The 21,069-nt window shown below is 39.8% G+C and overlaps 1 protein-coding gene across 8 annotated transcripts in view; it reads left to right on the forward strand.

Annotated features, from left to right (window-relative positions):
* esrrga (estrogen-related receptor gamma a) overlaps positions 1 to 21,069 on the forward strand; it is a 166,013-nt gene that overhangs the window by 106,048 nt on the left and 38,896 nt on the right. For 6 of the 8 annotated variants that reach the window (XM_024800997.2, XM_023152964.3, XM_023152954.3 and 3 more), the window contains 2 exons: positions 9,135 to 9,559; positions 15,325 to 15,453. In XM_024800997.2, the coding sequence (XP_024656765.1) occupies positions 9,135 to 9,559; positions 15,325 to 15,453 (554 nt within the window). The remainder of the gene's footprint in view (positions 1 to 9,134; positions 9,560 to 15,324; positions 15,454 to 21,069) is intronic. The other 2 variants (XM_004539519.5, XM_023152944.3) reach the window with 1 other exon arrangement.

A 21,069-nucleotide genomic window follows, 5' to 3' on the forward strand; every position in this document is an offset into this window, starting at 1 on the left:
AAACCGAGCTCAGAGTAGTCCTTTCTCACGGCAGGTAGCCTAACTTACCATAAGAACGGTGTCCCTCCCAGTAAGACGTATCTGTGGGACAGGAATACCAGGACTCTAAATCTGAAGCACTTGAACTCAGCCATAATTCATTACCTGTTATAGTTTATTATTATTTATTCTTATGCATGTCCATCTGTGACAAACCAACACATCCAGTGAAAATAGTTTATTTTTAAAAAATGGCCTTAAAAAGCTAACACTAAATATTAAAGTACTAACACTAAATATTAAAGTACTAACACTAAATATTAAGGTAAAAGTCACCTTACCTCAGTTGAACCTTTACCCGTACACACACACACACACACACACACACAAGTTTTCACTTACACAGTAAAAGGAACACATTTTCTTACACACATATGCACTATAAGATCACAGGAACACTTCCTTAGGATATCTGACCTCCAACTGTGTTGATGGGATTTGGCCGTAATTTATATGCACTCTCTCTCACACACACTTGCACAGACACACACTTGAACAGCACAGACACACCGAAAATGAAAGAAATCCAGGTTCGGAAGGGACAATATTTAGAAATGAATTTAAATGAATTTAGAATTATAGCAGTGTTTTTATTTTATCTCTTAGAATAACTTTTTTTTTCATATCACAGATCTCTACAAAAAAAGCAAAGAAATAAATTTTATTTAATTTGAAGTTTTCTGGGGCCTTTTCTTGCATTAAAACTTTTTTGAATTCTAAAGAAATTTCTTAAATGCTTTTGGAGATCTGCAGTTTTCATTGGACAGCAACAATATTATTCCTCTTTTTATTTAGGCCATCAAACCATGGGAATGTGATTAATGTCAGGCAGCTAGAGTGCGCTTGAATACACACACACACTGTGCTGTAAACTGAGCCCAATGTAATCATAATGATAAAGCAGATTGCCTTAACACACAGATGGGCTTCCCAAAAGCTGTGTGTGTGTGTGTGTGTGTGTGTGCGTGAGTGCGTGTGTGTGTGTGCGTGTGTAAGTGTGTGTGTGTGTAAGTGTGGACAACGCTGATTGGATTGCAGATTTATAGAAGAGGATTACTGCAGGAGCAGAGAGAGAGACAGAGCGAGAGAGGGGAAAAGAGAGAGGGGGTTTCAGACACTCACCTCTCATTAACTTCCACCCTCTTCACCTCGACTCGCCCTATTCTCAATCAAGGACAAACATGCACATGTACACACACATAGATATACACATTTAAAATCTTGTTTAAGTGGAGCATGCCGTTCTTTATATTTACCAATGATATGCTGATTCAGTATTTAAATCTTAGTAATTTGCAAGAAGTTTCAAAAGTAAGAATCCTGCAGAATGCTGCAGCAAAAAGCATTACTGGGTAGTCATTTAAAAACAATACAACCACATTTTAAAGAAAAAGGTTCTTAGTGACAAGATCAGAAAATGTCCCTTTTTTGTTGCAGTTCGCGAGATTTATGCCAGTTTTGAGCTTTGTATACCTATTATACTGAATGTAAAGTATATTCAAATACATGACATTTAAGGGAAAGACATTCATGAAGGTTCCAGATTAAAGGAAAATGGACAAAGGCGCAGTGTGAAGTGGACAGAAAGAAGCAGTCAGAGACAGACAGAGAGACAGAGATGGCGAAAGACAGTGGGCACTGCAGCAAACCTGATTATGACTGGATGTGAATTAGATTCCCTAACAGATGGTCCAGGAGCGAGACTGTAAGGTGCATCAGCCAGCAGTGAGGGGAGGAAGAGGGGGAGGATAGAGGGCATGGGTGGGAGAGAGGGAAGAACAGGCCAGGAGACTCTGAAGACGAGTGTCAACAGCAGCTTGTGGCAGGTCAAAATGGGCATTTACAGTGAAAAGAATCTTGTTTCACATTTTTATTTAGTGAATTTGGAGTCGGGTATTTCAAGTCTATCACTTTCTCTCTTTTTTGCAGTATAAATGAAGTAAAGTGATAATATACAGAAGTAAAAGTAATGAACTGGGAGAATCCTTAACAGTCATTGCATTTAGATATAAAGTAGTATTCCATGTGTAAGGTTAAATATAATCTGTCTAGATGTATTATTTGTGGAATATTGAAGTAAACATTGAAACGCACACGTTGGATGGTGCCTGCTTAGGATTGATTTTCTCTATTTTCACAGCTGCTGTGGATTATTGTACATATTCTGGCTCTGCTTCTCTCTCACACCCTATGATGGATAGGTGTAAATCATCACAATCCTGTAGTGACAGCCCAATTTCCCCAAATCTGATCTGCTTAAAGAATGCAGCTTTGACGCTCTACTCACTTGTGTCTCCTCTCCTCTCCTCTTCCACATTCCGTTTCCCCTTTTATTACACTTTTTTTCCCTTATTCCGTCTCAGATCGAGGACCATTTTACTTCACACACACATTCTCTCTCCCTACTTTTGCAGCACTGTGCTCTTTTCCCATCCCCTCCTTGCCTCTATCTCCCTTCCTCCCCTTCCTGTCTCACTGGCTCGTTCCTGTGTCACATTTGAAAGCCCTGTCATATTTACTAGAGTGAAAATCCTCTTTCACCATCTGCTTAATATAATGTGCTTTTAATCCGATGGGGCATATTTTGTTTTTAAACACTTTTTATTATACTTTTCCTCAATTTGATTTGATGTGGCGCCTTGCCCAGATCTCTGCCTGTCTCTGTATGAGAGAGAGAAAGCAGGAGAGCTGTACATCTCACTGTACACTGATAGTTAAGTGTGCGCATGTGTGTTTGGGCGCGTGCTACAGTGCATGTGTGTTGGTGACAACAGCAAGTGTCAGTAAGTGTTTGGAAGGGCTGCTGCGCACCTAATGCTAAATGATAACACTGCTAATCCACACATGCACATAGAAAGAGAGAAGAATGCTAACCTTGATCAATGACCTTTCTTTTATAAAGGAGCCAGCCTACATTTCATAAAACTGACACTCCTGAGTAAAACATTCTCAATATCGATTGAACAAGCAGTGTGAATGTGTACGTTTATGCATTGAATTCATTTTATATATTGTTCAACTAATAAAATAACTATGCGCATATATGAGAGATATGCAATATCTCCTATAGACTTTACCCAGGAAGAGGATGTGTACAGTACTTTCTACTCTTCAGATTTCACAGCGCATAATATGAAATAAAAAAATAATAAAATACAACAACAGAACTTAAATAAACATCAAATTTTCAGTGATTTATGTATTAAATAAATATTTTTGATATGGTTAATCAGTGGCCCACTGTGCACTGTATGAAGTTGAGCCGTTTTAGAAATTTGAAGAACCTTTTTTACAGTAGACAACCATCCTTACAAATACAATGACATACAAAAGATAAAGGAGATGGAAAGGGAGCGAGAGAGGGGCAAACAGAAAGGTGAGGAGAGAGAGGGAGAAGGAGTGAGAGAGAGACACGGGAGACATGGTGACAGAGATAATGCCTGGCAGCAACATACTTATCAGCCAATGCTCCACAAGAAAATGACCTAAATCATCAAGATTCCCATCTGACACACACACACACACACACACAAACACGAGTTAGTGGTGCACTGACTTCCATTGTTGCCCTGAACATGCTCCCCTTCTTTACATCTTTTTTTCATCTTTATATATAATAATAGACTGTATTTTATGCAGCGTACACACGACTCTGTATAAATCCCTTGAAATTTTGTCATTAAAGAAGTGAATAGACGAGAAACAAAAAGCACGAGGAGAGCGGATGGTGAACTGAAAGTCTGCACATTGATGATTGAAAACTGGTATTTATATGAGCAGACTCAACATGATGCTCCTGAAAAGTTTGCAGTTTGAAAAGTACATAATTCTTAATCAATGGAGAGAGGCTGAGAACACCCGGCGTGTTTTGCTTCCCAACGCTTCTCCAATCACATAGGGATGCGTGTGTTATTCTCTAGACTACAGCTTTAGACCCAGTAGAATATCTCTCTAAGTCTTTCTCGCTTTTTTGTAACACTGCGTGTGAACCATGTATTTGCATCCGTCGCATTTAGATTCATACTAGAATTCATAGTGTCTAAACTCTCACGCACACAATCACAGACACAGGAATATAGACACACACTTACACTTCCTTTCCTCTGCCAGTCTTTACAGCCCAACAGCCCATCGGGCAGAATGTGTTTTAGCCATTGTCAAATTGATTGTATGTAATCAGGGATTTATTCTGCAGCCAATGAACTGAATTACAGGTTTCCTGCCCTGACTAACACTGTAACAATTGATCTGCTCCCTGGTGTGTGTGTGTGTGTGTGTGTGTGTGTGTGTGTGTGTGTGTGTGTGTGTGTGTGTGTGTGTGTGTGTGTGTGTGTGTGTGCATCTTGTGTGACAGGATAGAGAGACGGACAAGAAATGATAGGGGGTGTTTGTGTGTGAGAAGTAGAAACGACGACAGAGAGAGATTGAGACCTAAAAGGAGCAAAAAGGAGAGGGGAAAGAGCCCAGTAGGAGGGAGAGTGGTTTAGATTGACTGTCGCTGTTGGAGTTTTTATTTTGTCTTTTATTCATTTTTGTCACTGAAAACAACTATAATCACCCACACACTGTGATTCCACACACATAAACCCACACTGAAACAACGCATAGCTTTTTTTTTTTCTGAGCTCTATTTCGCTGCTTTTAAACTATGCAGTTATCTTGCAGAATGCACAACATAAAACACAGGTTCAACGTTAGACTCACAGGATTTTGCTGTATGTACGTGACCGATACATGATTTCAGCCACCACAAAGCAAAAAGTGGACGTGTCATTGCTTGTAATTGCATAAGAGTGGTCACCTACGTCTTTGAAATTGCTGTGTGCAATTGTTGTGTTCCTATTTTTGCGAAAACATATTCACTACTGTATCAAACTAACTGACATGGAGTTCAACAACCCTCCAAAGATAGGAGACTGTTTAAAATAGAGAGAGAGAAAGAAAAACAAACTGAACAGTATAAGTGTTGAAAAAGCAATTCAATATATTGATGAAATCATTCTATTCATTTGACTATGACAATGTAAATGTAAATGCTTTTTGCTCCTGTTCCCCTCCTTACTCCATTCTTTAATTCAATGTATTTTCTTTTATGTCTTCCACTCTTCCTTCACTTCCTCTCCCTCCCAAAGCATTGCTGGTATCATCTAGATAGAATTGTGTAAGGTTTTCTCTCACTGTTTTTTTTTTTCCCCTTTTTGCTTATTGGACTGTGTGTTCTTATCAGCATTGAGAGCACAATGCTTGGTGTGATGGAAAGGTATTAGCCAAGCCGAGGTAGCTACATTGTCAGCACTTCTTCCTGCTCTGTCTCTGTTGCTCCCACTTCTTCTTCTCTGTTTCTCTCTCCGCTTCTTCTGCTCTTCTTATTTTTAGCTGGGGTTTTTTTGCTTTTTATTTTTTGGAGATATGTTTTGTAAGCAGTAAGGCAGTGAAAGCCATCACATCTTTACACCATCCGAAGCCAAAGTTTGGCAACGTATAATTAAATGCAGCTTTGTCATTTTAAATTCCCATGACACTTGTTATGGTAATACTTTTACTAAGTAATGCTATTTCGGAGATCCGGCCCTTTAGAAACATTGACAGAAGAGCCCAGGGCAAGCAAAATAAGCAACCAGACAATCAGAGAAGTTATCAACAAACTGAGAGTTATCTGATTTGGTAGTGACAAGCCGATGTTAGTTCTCTTCTCTTCTCTTCTCTTCTCTTCTCTTCTCTTCTCTTCTGCTATTATGATCCTCAGCCCAGTAGGGGTGGGTGAAAACAATTTAGAGTTGTTTGAGGATCAGTTTGTGTTTATGGCTGCCATCTAGCGAGGTAGTTGTTCAAAGATTGTATATAATAAAGCAGTGCAAGTGCACACAGAAACACAGACTAAAGGAGCGCACAGAAAACAGCACAGAGCGAGGCAGAGAGTAGTTTCTCTAATACGATGATTGTATGTTTGTCCCCGCCAGTTGTCAGGCCACTGCATCACCCTACCACTGTAATGACAGCTTGTCATACTAAAGTGGCCCACCTTCTTTCAAAACACACAAAAAAGCATTTCTTTCTTCTTTCTTCCTTTCTTCCTTTCCTCCCCATGCCTCCACATATTCATCTTTTATGAGTAACTGTGCCTTCCTTCAAGTGAGAAATGAAAAAAAGAAATAGGCCTGAAAAGAGAGAGAAAATGACAGGGATCGACTTGGAAATGGATACAAGCAAAGGCGGTCATTTGTGTGTGTGTGTGTGTGTGTGTGTGTGTGTGTGTGTGTGTGTGTGTGTGTGTGTGTGTGTGTGTGTGTGCTGGTGTGGTCTCCCTCAATAAGAGACACCTAAATAGAATATTCAGTGTCTGCAAGAACTAAGCAGCGACTTTGGCTGCTTTAAAAATGGCCAGTTTTATAATTTGCATTACTGCTAAAATATAAACCTAAATAAATCCGCTCAACCTCATTTGCTAATCTTTTTTGTTTGTTTGTTTGTTTACTGTTGCATTAAAAAAACATTGGTACCATAGCCATTTCCCTAAAATTATACAAAATATACAAAAAATACATTAAATGCAGTAAGTTTGTTAGTGCAAAGTGATTATTTTATGCTATAAGATATACCGCTTCTTTTTTGCCGTACATGATACATAGTGCTGTTCAATATAGAGCAATCAGCTTATGTGCTAATTACTTGACTATATTTGTAACTGTGTAGGTTTCAATATCACGAGCATCAAAATCTTAAAGATGGCAAAAAGAGAATGACGTTAAAACCGTATTCTTTAACGGAACTGAGCAGAACCGTTAATACCAAAATGTGATTACTTTGCTTCCTTGTGTTTTACTGTTATCATCTCATAAAACACTGCTTACATCTTTAAGCCTTGTCTGAATAAAGGCAAAGAACGGCAAACACATTCGAGCTGTTTCCATTTTATTTACATTTCTTTAAACACCTAAAAACCTAAAGAATTGATTAAAAAGAGACCCAACCCCTTCTCTCTCTTCACACTCATCTGAAGAGCAGACAAGCACAATAAGACTGCTCTTTCAGCACTGAGCCATCGCTACATAGCACCATAATTATACTGATAACATACATACATAAATGCATTCAACCTCTCGCTCGGCACAGCGCACTGGCTGTGATTTCTTAATCTTCTTTCCTCTTCTCCTCTCCTCTGCATGCGTGTCTTCTTTTTTTATTCTTTTTTATTCCTCCCCCTTCGACTGCCATTATTTTTCATTTATAAGCACAGTTAGAGAGCGCGAGAGAGCACTGAGGGAAAAAACGACGAGATAGAGGGAAAAGGGGGAGAAGAAACTGGAATGGAGAACGGAAAGATAGATAGATGAGAATTTGAGAGAGAAGGAAAAAAGCGCCTGAGATCTTTTGGCACTTAAACTCTTTCGCTTAATGGTACTCAGAGGGATTGACGGTCAAAAGGAGGGGCCACAAAAGAGCATAAAGAGTGAGAAAGGAGAGATTAAATCATCACCATCACATCATCTACTTAAATGGTTCTACTCTCTTTTTCTGTCACCACTGTTTTTCATCCCATAGACACAGAACATAGACATCCTCTTGCGATCTCTTTCCTTTCCATTTACACTTTTTTCTGTACCACCTGATACTGTCTGTGCTTCTGCCTTTCCTTCTATATGTCTCCATAGACTCTCTTTCTATCCCTAATTTTCTCTTCCTTGATTTGTGTCCAAACCTTTCTCACAATGTCAGCCTCTTTCCAAACTGAAGGCCCAACTTAGCATCCGATAAATGGATTTATAGACACTGGTGAATACCGCAAACCCACGATAAATGGAGTCACTGAATTAAAAGAACCTCCAGCAAGGGTTTAATATATGATGAAAAAGGTGAAAAGGCCAAAGCATTCTATATCATAAATGTCAATTCACATTTGAACGGGAAAATTTCAGGGGAAAAGAGTGTTTCCTACATTACAATGCGTTTGCAGGTTTTTTGCAGGCCTTCTTTCTGCATATCAGTCATGTTAAAGCTGAGATGCAAATTAAAAGAAAAGGTGTTGTTTGTCAGTAGACAATCATCAGTCACTGCAGTCCTGCAACTACTCTTTTTTCCCCATTCTGTCTGTCTTTTGCATTAGCTGTCTGCCTGTCTGCCTTTCTGTTTTCCTGTCTATATCCATTCTTCATTCCCCCACCTGAACAGCTCCCCATTCTCCAACCAGGCACTGTCTGTGTTTTATGGGTCCCTGTAGAACGGGGATCTTTTACAGGCCGACTGGACTTTAGAAGCCCCTCGTTTAGCAGCATCCTGCCTTAATTAAAAACCCCTTTTGTGCTTTCTGCCTTTAACAATGAAAGGGGAGAGAGAAAGGAGGGAGGGCAGGGTTAGAGAGACAGAGAGTAGTAATGCGTAGAGGAAGAGAAAGAGAGACAGTCAGAGATGGGAGTGAATAGAAAGTGATAGGGAGAGAGGCAGATAGATAGTAAGGTAGACAAAGGGAAGGATGGAGAGATATGGACAGAGAGAAGATAGCCGTTAATTACAACTGCCATTAACAAGACACCAGCCTCCTTAGGGAGTGGAAGAAGGAAAAGCAGGAGAGGAAGGAGGGAGATACGAAGGGAAGGAGAATGTAAGAATAGTACTACAGTGATAGTCTGGCTCTGATTAGTGAGTTTTATTTAATACATACAAAATATGCATACATTTATTGTTTTGCATTGCGCAGCTTTTAGTAACTTTTTAGACTGTAAGCTGTGCTTGAATATGACAATGTATGTCTCTTTGTGTATGTGCTGTCTTTGGGATGACTGAGCAGCAGAGGAGCTGCTTACTGATTACCTTCATGTAGAACACGCTGCTATTGACTGGAGGGTGACGGATGATCTTGGCCCCGTGGATGGGGATGTGTTTGTGGTACTCTAGATGCCGCTCCGCTACTCTCATGAATGTGGTTTTCCCCAATGAACCACAATATATTTGTGTCATTAAATATTGCTGAATATGACTTTACATTTCTCCCTTCCCCTATGCAGTGCCCCTAACTTTCCACACTCATGATTATCTTTCTTCATATTAACATTTTCCTGTAATGTTTTTTCCCCTCTTGTTCTGTCTCACTCTCTCAGGCTTCTCTGCAGAATGTCCAGTAAGGAGCGCCACCTTGAGTCCAGTTGTCCGTCCTCTTATATAAAGACTGAGCCGTCTAGTCCTGCCTCCCTGACTGATAGTCTAAACCATCACTCCCCTGGTGGCTCCAGCGACGCCTCAGGCTCATATTCGTCCACGATGAACGGTCACCCCAATGGCTTAGACTCCCCAAGCCTTTATGGCTCCAACGCAGGGACCCTAGGACCTGCTGGCGGCCCTGGATCAAAGCGTTATGAGGACTGTTCATCAACCATTGGGGAAGATTCACAAATTAAGTGCGAGTACATGTTGAATTCCATGCCCAAGAGGCTGTGTCTCGTGTGCGGAGACATTGCGTCAGGTTACCACTATGGAGTGGCATCCTGCGAGGCCTGCAAGGCCTTCTTCAAACGCACCATCCAAGGTTGGCTTCTATTTTAACTTTGTATCTACATTTGTCTTTGTTTCGCTTGTCTACATTTCACTCTACATCTTGCCTCTTGCTGTTTAAGCTCCACTATTTAGTTTATCTCGCTTGGTTTTGTTTTAATATTTTTATTAGTGGTTCAGTTCTTCCACCAGTTTTTTCATCAAAATCTGTGGTTGTGTATTGTTTAAGATTAGACTAGAATAGCTGCTTGTTTGTTTGTTTTTGTAAATCCATTTGACAGTGTCTTAAAGACAGCAGTAAATAATATAAATAATATATATTAATCAAAGATAAAGAAACTTTTTAAAAATGTAAAGACGTTAGTAGGTTGGCTGCAGAGACAGCAAGGTCATATGTTTGAGGTAAGCATGATGCTCTCTATATTGACCTAAACGGTATCCTTAAAAAAGCTTTCACCTAAAAGTACCTAAAACCTTGATAAAAGTAAAGTGAATATTTATACTATTTTTAATAAAAGGAACAGACTAATCAAATTACACACACACTCAAACATGCACACACACCTGAACTAAATTCAGGACATATGATGAAAGCCTCAGGCCAGATGTAAACCCAGATTTTTTATAAGGTACGTCTCCCTCCTCCTCTGCTAAGTGAGCCACCAGGACACCCACATAGCCTATTTCCTCTTTCCCCTTCACCCATTCTCCCCATCACACACGTTCACATTTATACATCTATCTAGGTACATAAACCAACCCCCAAAATCTACACCCACTTTTTAACCTCAACCTTGACCTTTTCTTCACGAATAATTTTGGAGCAGTGTTTGCATTCCCAGATCTAGCTGCTCATCACAGGAAGCGGTTTAGCCATAAGCTTGTTGTCTGTGCGATAACGTAGCATCAGAGTCGGGTCACGAGTCATGTCTAAAGATCAAGAGTTCAGGGGTTGAAGAGAGAAAGGATAGAGAATAATCCACATGATGAGAGGAGTGCCAGGAATGAAGCACAGTATACTGTACAGGAAGATTAACAACTTGATTGATGATCTTTGTGTTGTGTTTTGTTTTGTTTTTTAATTTCACAGTAGAAATTTGATGATAGATAGATAGATAGATAGATAGATAGATAGATAGATAGATAGATAGATAGATAGATAGATAGATAGATAGATAGATAGATAGATAGATAGATAGAAAGAAGGCGGTAAACTTTTGAAAACCTTTGTGTTAGTGTTATAATCCTTCATGATTTGCTCAAGTTTTTTAAAAATAACTAACAGGCCCCATCTGTCAGCAGGACAGCCCACTTGTCAGTCAGTCTGCTACTGCAATAAGCACACTACTAGTCAGCCAGCCATCATCGATCCATTGAGTCAGTCAGTCAGTCAGTCATATCAGACAGGATTCATCTATCTGCCTTTCCATCCATCCACCTATCTGTCGGTGCCTTCTTTTGCCTCTGATAAGCAGCTTTCCCAGTAAAGCCCCAGAGACAGAGAGAGACAGGAAGATGTGAGGGGGTGGAAGTCCTACATTCACAAGATGGTCACCACTACCTGGAAACGACCTGTATGTGTTTATTATAGGATGAGATCAGGACACGGTGCAGCCCTGACAAATAGATTAGAGCACACGCATGTGACGACAAAGGCAGAGACATGCATACACACACCTAAACTCACAGTCGCTCAGTCAAACAAAGACATCAACACGCATATAGCCATGGAATATTTATGTGGATAGGTTTAACCCTTAATTCATCTGTCACTGCGGTGGTGTCAAATAGTTGATGAACTCTATGTCTCATGTCATTTATTGGTTTGTTAAAGGTTAGGATAGAACACAGCTACAGATTAAGTACAATATCCCAGATAACATATAGATAATGATGCTGTTTTGACTGGAAAACCTAATTTTAGTGTGACATTAAATAGCTTGAAAGCAGTGATATGTCCCTTTCTCTTCTAATTTCACTGTTTTTTTGTTTTTTATATATTTGTAATACACCATTTTCAAACCTTAAAGGTTGAATAACTAACTACTTTAATTATCATTTTACCTTTTAAAATTGTAATGGTAATGTAATATTTTACCTTATTATTGTGCTATAGCACTACTTTCTTGGATCCAGTGGACCAGTTGGGTTATGATATTATCTTTGGCTACCACACACAGCAACTTATCCTCAGATACTGTGGATGTTCTGCTTCTGCGTGTGGGCTTCTGTTCATCCAAATGCAAGTTTATGTGCACGTCTGTGCACATATTCCTATGCATGGTTGTGTGTTAGTGTGTGCGTCCTGGCAGGAAAGCAGGGCCAGCCTCAGATGGGCAGCAGCAGACATATTGGTATGTTTCAACCCATTAGCCAATAAAACCGCAGGTAATCACCAAAAAAACACCTCCAGCTGGACAGGGAGGAGAGCATGGGGTGGGAGAGGAAAGGAGAAGAGCGGAGAGAAGAGGTACAGATAAACAATAAGTTGAGACAAGGAATGAGAGAAAAGGAGGAAAGGGGAGGGTGGACTGGGCACATGGATGTAGGAAGGAATTAGGGGTATGTGCGCGCTGGCACGTTTGTGCATGTGTGTGTCGCAGCGTGGAGGAAGTGGCTCTGGCAGCTGCTGTTTCTGTGGCGTCAGTCCAGCGACACCTGACAACCTGCATCTATCACTCCCTTATTGAGAGAGGGGGATAAAGGGGAGTGAAGAGGAGGGCAAAGTATGGAAAAGGGAGGTATAGGGCAATGAAATGGAAAGAGAGAGCCAACAAGAGTGGAAAAAGAAAGGCGGTGGAGAGCACGAAAGAGCAAGATGAAGAAGGGGATAGTGATGTTCACACAAAGAGCAGTCAAAATGTGCAGTAAAAATGTCAGGTGGGAGACTAAAGAGAAATCGCTAGGGTAGTATTAAGTAATACCCATATTGACTTAAAGATGTTTATTCAGTAGTAGACACATTTCTCAATAGTTCAGGAGGCATAAATACATATTTGTGTTTTCTTTTTTTAAATGAATATTGCAAAATCCATACTTTGTGCAGGAGTTGCATTGTGGTGAATTCAAATTTGACTGAGAACCCTTATCCATTTTTCAACTCTGCCTTCTACCCATATTTTCTGTTCCTTATTGTATAAAAAGCCAAAGTGCCAAGGCAAAAGGTATATGAGAAAGGGGGGTTATAGGTATCAGGCTAGGAGAGGCAAAAGAGATACAGCATAGGGGATGGCAAGCCAAAACACACAGTAACATTCACATTACATGATCGGTACAATAGTGATCAATTGTCATGCAGCAGGGTGGACATACCAACATCTCAAAAGAGATTGCAGGGGATTTAAGGCCCTCGTATATACCCCGTCATTCACATAAACACACACATACAAACTTGCCTTTTTTACACAGGAGCCTCCAAGACCCTCTCTGATCTAAGCTTACTCCTGTGCACTGTAAGACACCTAAAGAGAGAAATAAAGGCATACCTGCACAGAGAGGAGTGAGATTCTGTTATAAACCTTTCAAATGTAATTCCTGCCCTATACACCTACTCTGATGCATATATGTATCTGAACATGGAAAGGGATTCAGCATACAGTGCATGTTTATTTATCACATGAGATGTAACAGACACATTTGAATGTGTATGAATTAGACTGATGTAAACTACATTTTGCATAAATATGTGTATTACTAAAGTCCACAGATTTTTTTTCTAGGTGTTGTTGCAGTCAGGTACTGTAATCTGAAGTCTCACAGATGTTTCTGTCTTGGCTGTCACTTTAATCAATAAATTATATGGGTTTTTGTTATTGCCTGTTAACACTTACCTTCACAGTAGCAATCAGCATGTGTAGCTGTTAACATTTTTCATCACAGTGAGGGTTTTAAATATTTATTCTTAATGCTGCCAGCTGTATAAGTGGCTCTTTGCTGCAGTTAACAATTTAGCAGCCCTTGCTAGTTTTCTTGAAATGGCAAGGCCCATTAATGCATTCAGATTCTGTTTCATTAGCACATTTAGCCTTAGTGTCCTTCTTAATTGCTGAATTATTCTACTCCTTATGTATCATCAGCATGTAAAGCTCGTGTATAAGCTAACTAGTCCCACATATAGTGTCCATTAGACTGTAAGGGTTCCCTCAGCATCTAGCATGTTTAGCCTTTACTTTAACTAACAAGGCCAATTAATGGGTGTCTTGTTACCCATTAAGAAGTGTTTGTGCATTTAGCGTTTTCCCAAGCTAACTAGCCCCTTAATCAGGCCAGTAATGAGAAAACATCCTCTCCACAGCAGCAGTCAATAGTAATCACTGTTTACTCTGTTTCAGTGGGAGATGTATTGGCTTGCTGGAATACTGTAGTTATCAGGTGGGCATTGGTGAAAGAGAAAGGGATATTTTTCTTTTCACATCCGAATGCAGGTCTTAATACTGATAAATAAACCTGAACATTGAAACAGGTTGGGCAATCTGTAACAATTCAAGCTGTTCCAACAAATCCATAACTATGTTTTGTTCTGAACTGGGAGTAAGTAAATAATTAAGTGGAGGAAATGAGCAGAAATGGAGCTGCAAATAAGAAGACTAACAAGTGGGAAGGAAAAAAATGAGAGGAAAATGGCCACAGGAGCCAAAAAAGATGTTAAAATGCCTCGTTTAGATGTACAGTATATTTTAGTAAAATTAAAAAGATATAAAAGGTATAAGGAAATAAAAGATAGGACAATATACTACTATAATACAGTACGTATGAGAAAGAGTAAAGTACCCACAGAAGTGCTATTAGACTCACTCAGAGTGATGTTTTGGTTGGCCTCGGTTGTGAAGTTAATAGACTTCGGTTAATAATCTTGCTTTCAACACTGCATCCAAGTGTCACCGCCTGTCCTGCTGCTAAGTCACGCAATCTTAGTTGACTTTATGGTCTCATGTAACGTAGACATATCACCTCTGTTAGTGCATACACAGATACACTTCTGTGTTTTTTAAACAGCAATACAGGTGGTGTTCCTGGCAACCAATTTTGTAGTAAAATAAAACAAACATTTTGAATAATTAATTGAAAAAACATTTTAAAAATGGGCAAAATTTTGGGCAGTTTAATAAACACTGGGAAACATTTGTCTCCTCGCCCATCTACAAGCCACTCTAAACCTTATTTTTCAGTAATGAAATCACTTGGTGCTCTCTATGACACTGCACACATATGACATTAGATTAGTTTGTGGCTAACACCCGTAATGCTAGCGTGAAAGCCTTCTTTCAAGTCTGTGCAGAACATGGTGATATATTCTTCCTGTCAAGTGCTTATATGCCACTTTAATCTGACACAGCCTACATATATCAGTACACTTTCTGGTCAAAATACTGCAGGTCTGTCAAAGGTCAAGACAGAGGTAGCTCAATCCATCCATCCATCTATTTTCTTAACTGGTTATCCAGCAAGGGTCAAAGGGATGCTGGAGAATATCCCAGGTGCTACAGGGCAAGATGCAGGGTACAACCAGGATAGTTTGCCAGTCATAAGGCTAGAACAGAGAGGCAGACAACCACCTACATTCCCATCCAAACCTATGGATAAATGAAAATCGACATGAAGAGAATATGCAAAGTCCACACAACCCTTCATGAATGCCAAAACTGGGAGCATTTTTGCTCTGAGGTTCTGTCCATAGTCATCATTTTATGGTTTGTTGTATTGCATACATGTGTCTGTGTGCTCTGTGTTTGTGCTGATGTGTCTATCTGAAATGAAACCTTTTTGTCTATCTTTCTCCAACATGTCTACGTGCCGCAGGCAACATTGAGTACAGCTGTCCAGCCACCAATGAGTGCGAGATCACCAAGAGGAGACGCAAGTCGTGCCAGGCCTGCCGCTTCATGAAGTGTCTGACTGTTGGCATGCTGAGGGAGGGTAAGGGAAAAGGTCTCTTCTTTATATTTTTCGGCTAAATGTGCTACATGTAGCATTTTAACGTCAATTAGGTATTCTGCATCTTAAGCAAATTTTCACATAACGTTGTATTAGCTTACTCATTTGTATGAACGTATTGAACAACGCTACATGCAACTTCTACATGATAATTTGTGTGTGTGTGTGTGTGTGTGTGTGTGTGTGTGTGTGTGTGTGTGTGTGTGTGTGTGTGTGTGTGAGAATGCACGGTTGAGTTTAGTTTTAACATCTAAATTCACAAGTTACACTCAGAAATTTATAAGGGCATGTACACACGCAGACCAATTAACAACACTGTATACATGGCTTTTAATTTTGGTTTGCTCAAATAAAGATACAAATTTCAGGTTAACGGCGACGCTCAGCAGTTGTTCAGTGGTGTTGAAAGGTAAAAAAAACACAAGCGGTATTATCTGCCCCCACACCACTTTGATTAAATACACTCACTCTCTCATTTTCACACTCCCATGTTGCCTTTTGCCTCTTTCTCTCCCTCTTGTCTGCCCACCTCTGACCTTTTTACTCCCACTGCACTTCCAACGATGAAAGGAGAGAGAGGAGTGGCGAGTGTTAAAGAGAAAGACTGGGAGAGAGAAAGAGGGATAGAGGAAGGGGGAAGGTGCAAGAAACCGAGGGGAGGAGATGGGGAGGAGTGGGGAGAGAGATTGATTTATAGGAGCAGAGGAGAGGGACCAAGGGAGGATGAGAGGCAGGGGGAGGATGGTTGAATGAAGCAGAAAGCGTGTGAGAGAGAAAGAGTAGAAGAGAGGAGGGTCAAGGTTGTAATTGATGGGAGACCTGGCCTACGCCCCCTTCCCTACAGTGGTCAGGGAGCATGCCTGTGCCGACGCCTGCCAGCCCTTCCTCCATCCATTTCTGTCTTCATCTAGCCCTACTATTCTCCCGCTCATTATTACTGTACTCTTTCTGATGCTTTTTTAAATGTCTTATAGCCATTGTCCTTCATGTTTTTGTGCATCCTGTCGGGACCATACCCGCTGCTTTTTAATCAGTTCAGGTAAACTGTTATAGAAAGAAAACAAAAACATGACAGCACATTGAGCTTTCTATACACATTTTTTTGAATTTATTTACATCTTGACGTACTGGAGATTTTAAAAAGTATAAAAATATAGCTGTACACATAGTGAAATCTTGAAAGACAAGAACCTTGTCATTATTGTATAAACACCCCAAAGGAAATATGAAATTCAGGAAACTTTTCACTGTGAGCTTCAGAATTATCCAGAAGTTTCTTTTTAGTGTAGAAGCGCTCGACTCTGCCGCTCTCTTTCTTCCACTCACACACACTCACAAAAGGAGACACACAAACACACACACTCCCAACAAGCTGCTGTCGTAGCGTTTGTTCTCCCAGTTGATCTGACGTAGGCAGAACCTATGTCTCATCTCCTGTTTTGTCTCGAGTATGTGTATGTGGCCACAAACACGCACACACACGTGTAATAGCATGTATTATTGGCAGTTTCACCAGTCTCGCAGTTTACACAGCTGAGGCTGCATCCTCCTGCTTTACAAAGAAACCACATTTCCCTCGTCTAAAAAAAGTCACACAAGGCAATTTATTTATATTAACATTTTGCTATTAATACAACAGTTTTAAGTAATTTTTTTTCATCTATAGTTTGTGTAAAAGTTGGAATCTAGGGAAAACAAAACCAGATGCACTGATGTGCTCTTAAGTCTCATAGATAACCACTTATTTTATTGTAAAGGAATGTGCTATATGTAGCCGAGGGATATTGTATCGGTGTTTTTCTGTCCCAAGCAGGGAAACAAATAGCTGCCTTTTGTTGCCTCTGCCTCCGTACTCTACACACATATATCATGCACACACACATCGGCCCACATATCTATACATCAACATGACAGACCACAGCCACCCCATTTGTTGTGCAATGTGTGAATTTAATACAGGGGTTTCTCGCTCTACATATGAATAAAGGTCATTTGGAAAATTGATACATCCATTTCCCCCTATTTCCATGTTTTAATTCCTTTTGAACCCTTGGGAAATTTGAAATGATCAACAGCTATATAAAAGAACTGAACATTTTCCTTCACCTTAGTTTTACTCTGCTGGAGGTGTTCTGTTAAAATATACAAATTATTGTCATTTTTAAAGAACTAGTAAATCTTGCTGATTTTCTCAAATTTTCCACTTTCCATTTTTTCCCCCTTGAATTTGGTCAAGATATTAAACGCATCATGACCCATACTTTGTCTGGAAAAATTTACTGAAAGGACTTTAAAGACTTAAAATATTAACCATGCAATATCAGGAAAAAAGTTGTGATTTCCTATTGCTAAACTATAAAAGAAAAGTTTTTTACTTTGTGAAACCTTGTGAATATTTCAACCTTTATGTTATTTCTTGTTTTCCTTCCAAAAATGTGAGTTCATTAAAGAGTTTTCTGCATAATGCACATATTTAGGTCTAGTAAGTCTTCTCAGCATTTCAGAGCATCAAAATTAATTAACATAATTAATCTACCCAGGTAAGCATCTTAATAAATCGGACAATGGATCTATTTCATATACAAAAAACACTAATTTAGGAGCATTGCCTTCCATGTATCATACTGCCCTTCTGGCTGTAAGCAGTGTTACTGCAAAATTGCATAGATATAAATGGTAAGTGGCTAGATCAGTTAGTATCAGGGCTAACTATAGTTGTCAGGGGCTAGCTCACGGTAGAAAGGTGAAGATAAAGTGGTAAGGGTGGAGTGGGCAGGAAAACATGGAGTAGTGTGTGTCTTTCTGTGTGTGTGGATACTGTAGTTTACCCCTAAGGGCAAGATCAGCCTCAAATTAGCTTTGTCGCCCTGGGAGACAGAGAGGGTGAGATGAAGAGCAAGTGAGGCAGCAAGGAAGTGCGTGTGTTTGTCGGAGACTGAGAAAGAAGGAGAGAATAGGGGCCAGAGGGTCAGTAAACCAACTCTGAGTTGAGTTCTTTCTTTACATGTTCTCTTAAACACACACCTGATCATGTGAATACACTCCCACTTGTCCATGTAAAATATTGGATTTTCTCAGCCACCACTGTGAGGACAAGAGGAGGCGAGGAGTAAGCGAGCAGGGGATAAACTGAAGGAAGGAACAAATACAGGGCACCCACCCACCAATATGTAGCAGCTAATTTCTGGAGCAAGGCAATTAAATGGCCTGGTTACATTATGAGAACTACCCCTCTGGCAATGGCTGTCTGTCCATTTTTAATGAGGTCATAATGATGCGTCAGCTGAAGACCAAAAGGTCATGAGGCGGGACTTAAATCTGCCTAGAGAGAGGGGAGTGGTAGTGAGAGAACAAGGGTGTGATTGCAGGTAAAAAAAAATGTATAAAAATTAACATATTAAAATGAAAGAAGGTTGAAAGAGATTTTTAACAATCCCAGAAGGTTTTTTTTTATTTAATTAAATCTGCAAAAAAGCAACAGTAATTACAATGTTGCTGTCAGTTCTTACCCTCCGTGCTCAAATGGCAAGGCAAGACCGACTTAATGCATTCAATATCAGCAGTAATGCATAGAATGATCGTGAACAGCAAAACACAGATCAGACATTTGAACATGAAACACTTTGGCAGAGACACACAACCCAGGAGCCAGCAATATTCAGTAGGCGTGCATACTGTACATATGCTCATACTGACAGATTTGCTCTCTTACAACAGCAGCTTTGATGATGCCACGTCTGATGAATCGTGGTTAAACAGACAGAATGTGTTGAATCCAAAACCAAAGCCTCCATTTCTATAATGCCATTAACGGCCAGCTGGATTCAGATGGTGGACTACTAGAGGGACAAGTCCACGGACTACAAATATAAACCTTGGCATAATGCCCCACACATGCACATATATACACACACATTAACAATCTGTGCCAACTTTGGCCATGCTCCCCACGGCCCCTAAGACCTAATGAGGGAGATCGGGTGGAAGGCCCCAGTCTGTGAGGGTGTGTTTGGTGTGGGTATATGCAGCTGGTGTAGTGTGCATCATAACTCCCCTCACAGCTCAGTGATCTTGACTGCTGCTGTCCAATTTCATCACTCGACACATATGCATTTATACACACTGTGCTGAAAACAATTGGCTGATAAACATATAAAGATAATTTCTTAAAAAAAAAAAAAAGACTCGTTCCTTGAAAGATGCGAGTTATTAAAGGTTAAAAAATGATGAAATGACCAGGAGCAGTTTAAGGGTCAGTGAATAAACAGGATCGTAGAAGAAGCTGAAAAAAACAATATAAAGGATGCAGAGTGGGTGATGGAGAGAGGGAATGAGACAAGAAGAGAGGGGAAACAAAGGAGGAGAGCGCCAGACAACTGGTGGCGTCTGGTGTTCCCCTTGGGAAACTTGTAGCTAAATCTGGCCCTGTAGCATCTGTCCTGCATGAGTGTGTGCGAGTCCGTGTGTGTGCAAATGGCATCTAGTTGCATCCCAGCTAGAAAGGAGCGATAATGGAGATGGTGTGACGAGAGATCTGTCTAAGTGGTCCACTTTCTCTCACGTACACTTTCTTTTTGAGGAGAGGGGAAGAGAGGAGACCTTTGACCTTTGTCAAACCCTTCATTGGCATCATTTTTTGCCAGCAAACATAACTAAAACAAAACTTTAACATATGTACGATTTTAGCCCAACCCACTACCCAAAACCCTCAAGAAGAAATACACAAAAATAAATAAATGAATAAATACATACCTACATTCAGTGGAATAATAAAAATGCAAAAGTCAGATAATATGCCATTACATTGCAAAGGACACCAGTTACATTGGACATTAATGACTCCCCAAACAGAAACAAAATCTTCAGTGTCAGATAACATTTTATGATACACAAATTTTATTTTTTTTTATTATTTTTTTTATTTTTACAGATCCTATCACTTTGATCTGATCTTCACATCAGCTCATGCTTGATGCTCATGCATGCCTGACCTATTAGAAGGTTAATCAGATACATCTTGGCTATGTCACAAAGTACTTTGGATTAAAAAAAAAAAGAAAAAAAGACTGTCTTTTAAAATGATCCTTGAACCAGCAGTAGATGCTTCTTCATATAGTGCCAGTTTCTGTCCAAAAATGCTGATGTCCTTTTGGCCAGTTATAAAAAGTGTCACATCATCAGCATATAGCTGACAAGCTCACTGTGATTATTACTTCATTCGCAAAGGTCAACTCTGGACATCCCTGCCTGATGCCTCTTTGAATAGGGACAGGTCGGCTAAGTCCTTCCCCCACTTTTACAATAACAGTGGTGCCTGAATACAACAACCTGATCCAAATAGTCAAAGTTTTGCCAGAACTAAAGATCTCTAATATTCTAAATAAATAATAATGATCAACTCTGTGAAATGCCTTTTCCTGATCCTGGAGTTTAAACAAATCAAAAATGTCTTAATTTTCTGGATTTCTCAAATCCAAAAAATCCACATCAAATTATTCATAATAATCCATTTAGGAAATGATGTTTAATTGACATGATTGACGTGTAATCTTTAAGTGTGTTACATAAACACATTTAACACAAATTTTACAGTCTGTACATCAGAGTTAA

The sequence above is a fragment of the Maylandia zebra genome, linkage group LG1 (genome assembly GCF_041146795.1).
Source record: "Maylandia zebra isolate NMK-2024a linkage group LG1, Mzebra_GT3a, whole genome shotgun sequence".
Taxonomy (NCBI): Eukaryota; Metazoa; Chordata; class Actinopteri; order Cichliformes; family Cichlidae; genus Maylandia; species Maylandia zebra.